We start from the raw sequence: 10701 nt of genomic DNA on the forward strand, positions 1-10701 counted from the left end.
GAGACAGAAACACAAAGGTAGGTGTATTAGCTTTCAGAGAAGAGCATCATAACACTACTGTGCTTCCCTGGACAGGCCACTGTTTGCTGTAGCCAACAAAATCTTAGTCCTGGGACAGGTAGAAGCAGCTGTAATTCTGATGCATTGGTGGTATTTCTGAGTCCCTCCTCAGTAAGGTTTAGGTACTTCATTCAGTATCCACAGTTTGGATCATTACTCTGCAACATATAAAATCTTTGAAAGAGCAAGCAAGAATGTCAGTCTTTCCTTCTAAAACACAGCCAGCTTTGCAGCTAATAACAAGACATTGGGAAATTCCATGTAGAAAGAGTCGTTTCTAGGATCTTCTATGCATACCTCAGATTGAAGGGATGCAAACTCGCACCTCCTAAGCTACAAGTCTATGGGTTTCTTGGGAACTGGGGAGAGAAATCTCTCACTGTCGTCTCATATTGACAGTGGATGGGATTAATCCCAAAGTGCAGCTATGGTCACTTTTTAAAATAGTTAATAGGTGAAGATGGTGTTCTGAACTCACCTTATTGTGCAGCAAAGCACTTAGGATACAATATTTGGAGAAAGAGAGAAACTGAACTCATGAAAATTTGTATCTTAGCTGTCAGAGTAATTATTGGGAAGAGTGAGAGAAGTGCTGGTTTCCAGTTCCTGTCCTTACAACTTTTTCTGTAACAGGTATGTCAACTGACCACAGCATGAGATGGTTACAACAGTCACATCTGCGCACTATATCAAAACGGTGAAGACTCTTAGACAACCAGCTACAAGGTTAAAAAGCCATGTTCCCCTTGCATTTTCTCCCTGGACTAAGTAACTGAATACTTGGTGATCTCTCATGCTTTCTAGAATTGTAACCTTTATATTTCTGTACACTTTCATTTTAACCATGGATTTTGTCTAAATGAGATCGGCAGGTAGCTATTTATGCCATTATGTTATTGAATACTCTTCATTTGAAAGCTGTGTTAGACCCTGTACCACCTTGTCTGCATCATTTAGAGGGCTCTTCTCTGCAGACCATTAAAATCACTTATTTCTGTGAAAGACTGTGAAATGCATATTTGGAAGCTGAAGTATCAAACATACACTTTCTGATAACTTAATCAGAGATTTATATTCATATTGGGGGGTGGGGAGGATTAAAATAATGAATCTGCCTAATAAAACTGCACATTTCTGCTTTATGTGTACATATTCCTAGTTACTGTATCAGTGTATGGAATAGATTTTGCAGTTTACAAATGTTATAGTAAATCAAGTGTACATGTTTTATATATTCTATATATAAATTGAATGTTTTTTAAGACAGCCGAAACATAACAAGACACTTAATTACTGACCCCAGGGCATTGGCTTCAACTACATAAGATATTTAAATCTAAACCCGACACTGGAAATAATGAAAATAACACAAATTAGAACATGGTGAGAACAATAGTGTCTCCTGTTTAGATATCAAAAGACTTTGGATCTGCTTTAACATTTGTTTATCATAAATCCCCTTGGCAGTTCATGCAGCAGCAGACCAATATTCCATGACTACTGCCAAATCCATTGTTACCTCTTAATTAAACCACTGGTACTGAATAAAAGCAACACACCAACACAACATGAATGACCATGGCTAACCTTTTAAATATAAGAGAAAACCAGGGACAGATCCTTAGCCTGGAGGTCAAGCAACATTGTGTTTACACTGCTGCAAGTTCACAGCCTTTCAAACTTGCTTTGGAGGGAAGGAAGCTATTTGGAGGAAGCTCAGAAAGAGATTCAGGGAATAAGCAAACACATAAGCAGTGTAGGTAGTCGGGGAGTCTACCTGAGCTTGCTGTCTGGCCCCACTTGTCTAGTAGGCTTGACATAACGTAACTAGCTATGAAATTCCCGTAGAGTGCTGATGTTCTGGGAAAGAACATGAAACTAAAAGAGATGGGGAGAAGGACAACTTCCATAGCCCTCTTTCCAAGGATTTATAAAAGAAACACAATTGAAAGGTTCCTCACATAATTGCAGTGGAAAGCTTTCTGCATGAAAACATGCATGTCTAGAGCAGTGACAGAACATCAGTTTCTTAGCTACTTTTCTACAGCTGAAGAAATAAAACAAAACAAACAAACAAACAGAAACAATCAACCAGTCAACCAACCAAAACAAAAACAAAAACAACCCCCCCCCACACACACAAAAAAACCCTAAAAAATAAAATAAAATAATAAAAAACAAAACAAAACATGATATTCTGTGGGCAGGATATCCTCATATAGCATCTTATATAGCATCTACCTTTACAGTGAGAGGCCTGTTTCAAAGATGAAAGTAAATCATAAGCATACCTCCCTAACAATGGATATGCGCACATCTCAGGAAACCTGTGTTTAAGGAGTGTAACAGCCTGGCTGCTTCCAAAAACTGGCCAGGCGTCTTCCCTCCACCTACAATAAACATTCTGCATATGCCCTATCATGTTCATCAGTAGGGTGCACTTCCTTCCTATGTGGTGTCTTGCCTGATTCTGATCTGAGCTTCTACTGGATGTGGCCTTTTGAGCCTCAACTCTATGGAAAGTAGCCCAATGTAGAATACTCACTGCATCTGATGCTATGGGCAGTAGTCATTACCAACTAAAGTCTGGCATTGGGATTGTTAACCACTGGAGAACAAACCATGCCAGCTCCGTGTCATGTATATTTTTCAGCCTTTTAATATATTTATAGGTTATTTTTCCAACAGGTATTTATTGTGAAGTGTATGTTTAGATTAGGGTAAATTTCATCAGACAGTGCCTCTTCTTAGCATGTACATAGAAGCTGCTTTTATGTATTACTCCTGATGTCATTCATTTCACCCTTAAACGTCATTCAGTGGTTTCTATTCATGATTTTTTAAATATTTTATTGTTGGTCAACTTAGGTGCCAAACAAGCAACAGGCTTGAATGCATGGGAAAAACTGACCCTTGGTGCCAAGGAGTTATAGTATTAAAGTGCATAAGCCATTTCCTGTAACAGTTGTCAGGCTAATTTTCAGTAAATGACTTAGTCCGTGTGTTTATTATTCAGATGTAAACCCACTGACTCGGCATGAGAATGGCATTACACCACTGTAATCACAGACTAATCTTTTACAGCTACAGTCATTATATGCCCAAACTATATCCCTCCAACAAGACTTCTGAGTTCAAAAGCAGCAGCTTTTGAGCAAGTTGGTTCACACTGCATTGCACCATCCAGTGATGAGGATAATGTTGATGGGCACGCTTGCTACACATCTCCATCTAACTCCATGAAAATCAGAATATTCTTCAGAAAAAAAAAAAAAAAAAAAAAAAAAGACGATGGGAAAGAATGTACTGAAAACATAGAATTAAATTCAATAAAAATAAAATTACTCTCATCCTCATTATTAACATTTTCTGGAGATCTTGGGGACAAATTCCCCATCTCTCTCCAGTGCATGACAGTCATCTACTTCTTAAAGTATTAGGCATAAAGGACTTAGTAATGCCTATGGGTAATTAGTTTTCTCTATCTGATCAGTTCTAGTTTACTTTAGATTTTAAGTGATTTTAGAAGATGAAGGTATTACAACACAGAAATAATTTATTATGTTCTGGAGGTTAATACTTGCCAAGAAATCTTAAATTCAAGCTGACTTTCCATCAGCCTTGCATCTCATGTTGTGATTAAGTTGTAGGTTGATCCTGTGTACCACGGCATTGCATGTAGTATTCTTCAGGAAGCCTGAGGTGAATACACAGGGACCTATGATACCACTTTGCCATCTCTAGTTTCTACCAGCACAAAACTACGTTCTTGGCTAGTCTTATAACACAAGCGCCCTGCACTACTTCTGGCTTTGTTGAGGAAAACAAAGAGAGCAATGGAGAAAGTACAAGACTTCACTCTGATTTTTGTTGTTGCTTTTTATCATTAAAAGTATATATCATTGATATTAATCACACAAAAAGAACATCATGCAGGTTCACTTTTTATTATTTTATGTAAGCCACACTTAATTGATGTTATAATTGAAAAAGAAAGCAAATCAAGTCATGGGACCCCAAGTGTATGTTTGCTGTCAACAGAAAGACTCTCAGGAACTTCAATTAGTATTAGCTTGTAGTCTTCATATTTACATTTAAAAGTATTCCCTTCTGTATCCTTACAGAAATTATTAGGCTATTCAAATTCAATAAGAGATAAGTGTGAGATAGAAAAGCATGCATTAAGTATCTGACAAAGTGATTAAAGAAAGGCAATTTTGAGAGCATCATTCTGGCACTTCTCTCTGGCTGATCATTGGGGCGACAGTTTCTCTAAGTCCCTGGTTGCTCTGTATCTGACCACAGGCTGTGTCAACAAGAACCAGAAATCATTCTTTGTGTTCTCCAATGGTTGTATAAGAGAGAAAGATAGGAAAAGAAAGGATCTTAAACTATACAGCACTGCTAGGAAGAAAAAAAAAAAAAAAAGAGCTAGGCAGTGATATGTGTTCTTGATGTCTAAACGTTTATATATTCATCTGTTGCTCTCCCAGTGTCTTCCTGAATGTTCTAATTCACAAGAGCCGGTTAGGCAAAAGCAGTAACTAGTGATGAAATGCTTTATCTGGATAAAACACCTTGTTCCAGTAAGCAACATTTTCCTCTCTTTTTAGAATGTGTTGCCTTTATTTCACAAAATAATCAAATAGGTTCTGTTTTTTCTGTTTTCCAGTAATTCAGACTAGTCATAAAAACACATTTAATTATTCTATAATCAGTGGTATAAGATAAATGGGTTCTACTCAGTTGCCTTTCCAAGAATATCAGACTTTTCTGACATTTTAAAATGCCTGGTGGACTAGGAGAAAGATATATAACTGGTCTAAAGCAGAAAAAGTCAGATAAACACTTGAGTAGTGAACACATTATCTTCATGCACAATATCTTTTGTGAGTCACAGGAAATGGATATTAACACCAGACTATACACAAAGTCAGATATTTTATCCCTAGTTTAATCTATTCTTCCCATAGATATATTTTATGCTTAAAACTTCTTGCCTTAAAATACAAAAAAGGTTATAGATTGGGTAATCTTTTAATATCTCATACATCAATAGAGTTATGTGACTTAAAATATCAGTATTGTACAACAGAGCATATCACCAAAAAAAAAAAAAAAAAAAAAAAAAAAACTCACACAGACTAATAAATGTTAGAAATGGAAACAATTTGTATTAAGGTCACAATAAAGATTCAGTACAAAAAAAATCTTTATAATACTTAACTCTAATCAAGATAAATTTATTATGATCTCTTTGCAGCTGTGCTCTTATTCTTTATAAGGAAAAAATGTTATATAGAACATTATGTACTTTTTATTCTTTGAAAAAAATAACAAGACCTGGGCAACTATAACATAGGCGTGCATCATAATGACTAATAAAAATAGTTATCAGCTGAAAAGGTTTTCACTTGTGCTGTGAAGTTCAAACCCAGATGACTTAACTCTCTAGTTCATAAGAAAACCTTGTATACCTCTCACGACTGAGAGCTCAGAGATGTGAAGTTATGAAAAAATGCAGATCTGTTTGTCAGTTCAAACTGCTGCAAAGTACCACACCACACTAGAAAGTGACGTCATAAAAGTATACATATATGAAATGCCAGACTCTTTGTTATTAAACACTCATAGGTGTCATCAGGCAGCAGCTTCACCTTGGGAACATGAACTATGGGACTTGGAGGGGAGAAGCATTTGTCAAACAGATCAGCATGTACCTTACATTGTGCACACCGTACCTGCTCTACCCACTTGAGCATCAAGGGAACAAAGCTGTGGATCTGTCTTCTCCTGCCTTTTTCACAAAATGCTTTTAGATATGTGTTGGGGGAAATAAAGAGCTGTATTTTTATTGTCCTATGTACATGACTGCCAGTCTCACTGATTTTACCTGAGCTACAAGAGATGAAGCAGAAGTCTTCTTTTACTGTCCATCCCACAAAAAGGGTAGGAAGAAGTTCTTAGCAATCTCAATTCAGGCATTTTCTGCCTTTATCTGCATTCTCTGAAATATCTCTGATATTCATGCAAACATATTACATGAATGCAAAAACCTAATGTAATATTACTACAAGCCAATGTGGACTCCAATTCAGGAACTCAATAAACACTTTGAAAACTATTCTGAAATTAATACTTAAAACTTGTCTGACTAGAGTTTTATTAATTTAAAACCTTTGGATCTGAAAGTCAAACTAGATTCCTCCTCACTGGTAAGCAGTCAAAAAAGACATTTCATTACAAGTCTTGTAATTTGCACATGTGAAAGAGAGAGAAAATGATCTTTGATCTAAATTTAATTAAACACTTTTCTCATTGACATGTGAGCTCCTTTTTTCCTAATGGTTCATTCGCTGGCTAAGAAATGATTATTCCACTCGTTATCAATGTTCACAGCATCGCTAACAAAGATCAGCATAGAAAAACATGCATTTTGGTCAACAAAGCCAATAGATACGAGTGCAAATGTACTTTGGCACCAGATTTATTGAGGAAGGAATAGTTTTATTAATTTTCAAAGTAGAACTACATTCCAAGCTTTGAATTGGCTTAGAGGAGCCTGTTTGGGTGGTATTAGAGAGCTCTCCAAAAATGCTAAATATTTACAATGAAAACTTGTCTCCAGACTCTCTTCATTTGAAGCCAAAAGACATTCTGTGTTCACTTCCACCAGGATTTAAAGGTCTAGAGCAAAGAAAACGTGCTCTGATAGCAATGATTGCAAATGAGGCCTCCAGTCCACAGCATTCTGGAATAGTGGTGGTGATTCTCCTCAACTCAGTCAAAATTTTGGAAGAAAAGGGGAAAGTGGAAATTCCCCAAACAAAATATGTTTTTGCAAGTTTGTAGGGATCCTGAAAAATTGATTCTTATCAAGGTTACCCAGATAAATGTTGTGTGCACACCCTGAGTCCTACCTCCCTATTTTGGGGAAGAAGATTTTACTTTCTTCAAGTTGATCACAAGCATAGACCTTTTTTTCAGAAAGAAGGAAAAGAAGCCTGCTATAAAGAAGATCACAATTCATCATGGAAATGTTGAAGATCGGCTCTTCATGGCTTAAAAATTTCAGGCACAAATCATCTCAATTGTTTTTAGAGGGGAACCTGAAATCTTTTTTACTATGTGGAATTAGTAAGATCTTCAGAAACAACCTCTGGCAGCTAAGTATTATTGTCATGTACAGGTAAATTTGAAAAGAGGGTTTTCAAGCTCTGTATCCTTATCACCCACACTGCTCCCCCAGTATTCCCTTGAAATGACTGATCTCCATGACAATATCACATTAGACAACTGAAGTTATTGAAAAGAGAATAAAAACCTAGAGGTAACACCCTTAAAACTACATTTTGGCCAAAAGGTAAACAATTAATTTGTCAGCAGTCTTAAAAAACTTACCTTTAAAATTTGGTCTGATTCTAGCATCATACCCCGATGTCCTTCCCATCAATTTGTCCAAAAAATCTGAAGGAGACAGGGTCTGTGAGGGGGATTTTCCAGATCTTGAATCATGTTCTTTACAGAAAGTCGTCCTAAATAAATTATTAGCCACCATTAGCTACTATTTAGCTAGTGTTTCATTCAAGTCATGAAGAAATTCGAGGACTAAATAAAATTGTCTCAATCCAATGAATGTAATGATTAATATTTTTATAGAGCAATATAGTCTATTTTTTCATCAGAATACTTTATTCTATAAATAAAAATGAGCTTCAGAAAGTATGCATGGACACAACTTGCTCTTCACAAAAAAAAAAAAAAAAAACAAACAGCTTCAGGAAGAAATTTATTAGAGTTTTAAAACTTTAGAAGATTAAGTTTACTATTTATCTTAATGTATAGGATAATCACACAGAAACTTTGATATCTATTTCATATCATTGTTTTAATTATATGTATGCAGTTAAAATGCATATATGTTAACACTGATTTAAGGTGGTCATAAAACTCCAAACAATAGCTGGCAACACTCACCAAGCAACACTGAAAAATATGTTTGTTTGTTTTTTTATTGGAAAGGATATAGATTTTTTTTTTAATTGTTCTTTACAAATGCCACCCAAAGAAGACTGAAATCATGCTAATGAATGTCTGGATTCTACCCCAAGAGGGCAAAAATGTTTCAGAGTCGGTCACAACTGATATTAACAGGGTTTTTCTTTAGTTTAGTTTAGTTTTGTTATTTTTTTTAATAATGAACGTCAAATTATAAAAATGATCAGTATTATCACCAGTTGGTATTTATATGCAAGCTCTTAGAACATATCTCTGTTTTCAGGTTTTAAGAGCAAACTTCTGGTACCATATCATGCATATGAAACTTTCTGTACATAGCATATTACATATTGCAAGCACATCGGGTATTTCAAAGCAAGAGAATTCATGAGTTTCCCCAGGTCATTCACAAGGGAAAAGAAACTATAATGAAATAGTAATATTTGGTGTGCAGGGGCACGGATTTTATCATAAATAGCATTATCTTGATTCCAAATAACCAATGTCATAGTATCTATGTTTCAATATAGTCTTTCAGCTATACAAAAAGTAATTCTATCTCTGTCTTCTTAACCATTCTCTATTTAAATATTCACCCAAAGGGAACCACTCAGTTTCATGAGTGTTTCTTGTTCTTTTTTGTGCATCTACATGTAAGTATAAACAAAATAGATATACAAGTGAGCATCTGAAATTAGAAGCAAATATTAAATCTTTTACCTCTTTATAAAAAAAAAAAAAAAATCAAAACTGTTAAAAGGCAATGATAGCAAATTCTTGAGGTGTGATTCCCTGCTTTTTTCAGGTTCCATATACAGAGGGTAGTTGCTTCTTTTTGCTTTTGTCAGTGACATGGTACTGTTACAACATCTTTAATTTTTAATACAAAATAGATTATATTTCCATCTTAAATCACAGAAATGTTCAGGTTAGATAAGAAAAACTGGAAGATTAATCCAGTGCACTTATCTGGGATGATCCTATATAAATTACTTCTGTTTTCATTCCGAATCCACTAGTTACAAGTTGTGTTGTGATCTCGTGTGTGCAAACTCATTAATATAAGCATCATTTCACTCTGTCACTGTATATATACATCAGTATGCATATAAATACACTTTATACGTGTACATGTAGATACACAGCTGTGTATACTACAATAATGAATCTCATCTGAAATGGTGTTTTGGCTAATAAAACTGACCTGTTTGCCTTGTACCGCAAAAAGTCAATAGCTAAAGCAAAAGCTTATAAAACATTTAAAAAGAAAAAAAAAAAAAAAAAGCAACAATCATATGTACTGATAATTTAAGTGGGCATAGTACTGGTCTAATCCAGGGTTTTCCCAAAATCAGAGGGCTGGCTCTCTAATTTCAAATAACCATGTCCCTGACAAAACTGATTCAGTCATTTCCAGAGCTTGAAGAGGAGGGAACCAAAGCAACTTCCTACATAACCTCTGATGGGAGCAGAGATTAAATTCAGAAGAAAAACTGAAGGAACTGCTTTTAGCTATACTGATAATCAGTGACAATGTATGTCTTTGAATAAGAGAAATGGAAAATAGATCACCCAAACTTGATTTTTTGGTGTGTTTGTTACCAAGCAACGAGTCTCTGAGTGTAAAAGGGATAGCCTATATAGAATGAACATGAAATACTCTCAGTACAGCAAAACAAACTAGGTTAATGTGACGTAGTTTCTTTATAGTTATGATTTCCATAACCTCTGAAAAATATCATCACATAGAACCATATCACCTACCTGAAGTGGTTTGTCTCTAAGAAAAATGCAAACAAGGTTGTCAAAATTTTCACTAGCTGCCGGTTCATTCCTCCTGCTTTCTGTGATGATTTTGGAAAATATCCCAGAAACGATTCCAGAGAGATGCAGGGAAAAAGTACGCTGGTGCTGCCTAGATTCCCCAATTCAGCAATAGTTTATTTTTCTTGGCAGTCGGGAAGAGAAGGTCTGGATCTCTACAAACTGGGGGTAAAAAAGAAGTGCCAGTCCTTGGAATCATGGTCAGGTCAAGCCTAGGCTCATCTCCAGCAGCCAACACAAAGGAGACAAAGCATCAGACCTGGTCGCTCCCTTGCCTTGATTTTAGTGCGAGGGATAAACAAAAAAAAAAAAAAAAAAAAAGAGAGAGAGACACGAACAAAAAAAAAAAAAAGGAAAAGGAGAGCAAAGAGGAAACCCCACTACCCACAGAGCATCACGCAACGGGGAGCAGCGCTGCGAGCAGTCTGTTGCCGGTGTGTTTTATTCCCCCTTTTGCTTTGAAAAGTAGTATTTAGGAACGGTGGCGGGGCTAGTGGCTCGGTCTGCTTCTCCCCTTTGTCGGCAGGGAGGGTGGGACGGGTGGAAGGAGGGATGGAGGGACGGAGGGGACGGAGGGGTGGCTGGATGGAGGGAGGAGGAAGGCGGGGGGCTGCGGGGCACCCCGGCGCCTGTGCCGGAATGAGGCGCTGGGAATTCAGCACGCGGACAGCTCCGCGCCTGCCGCCGCGCATGCGCCTGGCGGCCTTTCGGGTGGGGAGTGGGGGATGAGGGGTGAGCGCTCGCGTGCGCGCGCCCGGGGGGTGGTGAGGGTCCGCCATGTCGCAGCACCGCGCCCCGGGGCTGAGGGTGGGCAGGGGG

General features: G+C 37.0%; 1 protein-coding gene across 6 annotated transcripts in view; it reads right to left on the reverse strand.

Annotated features, from left to right (window-relative positions):
- The window catches only part of GLRA2 (glycine receptor alpha 2), a 130188-nt gene extending 119717 nt beyond the window's left edge, over window positions 1-10471 (reverse strand). The window contains exons 1-2 of one of the 6 annotated variants that reach the window (XM_040533194.1): window positions 9823-10471; window positions 7462-7595 (exon numbers count right to left, since the gene is read on the reverse strand). In XM_040533194.1, the coding sequence (XP_040389128.1) occupies window positions 7462-7595; window positions 9823-9890 (202 nt within the window). In that variant the 5' untranslated portion in view covers window positions 9891-10471. Of the gene's footprint in view, window positions 1-7461; window positions 7596-9822 lie in introns of those variants that run through there. The other 5 variants (XM_040533219.1, XM_040533185.1, XM_040533214.1 and 2 more) reach the window with 5 other exon arrangements.
- Window positions 10472-10701: the final 230 nt, after the last annotated feature.

The sequence above is a fragment of the Cygnus olor genome, chromosome 1 (genome assembly GCF_009769625.2).
Source record: "Cygnus olor isolate bCygOlo1 chromosome 1, bCygOlo1.pri.v2, whole genome shotgun sequence".
NCBI lineage: Eukaryota > Metazoa > Chordata > Aves > Anseriformes > Anatidae > Cygnus > Cygnus olor.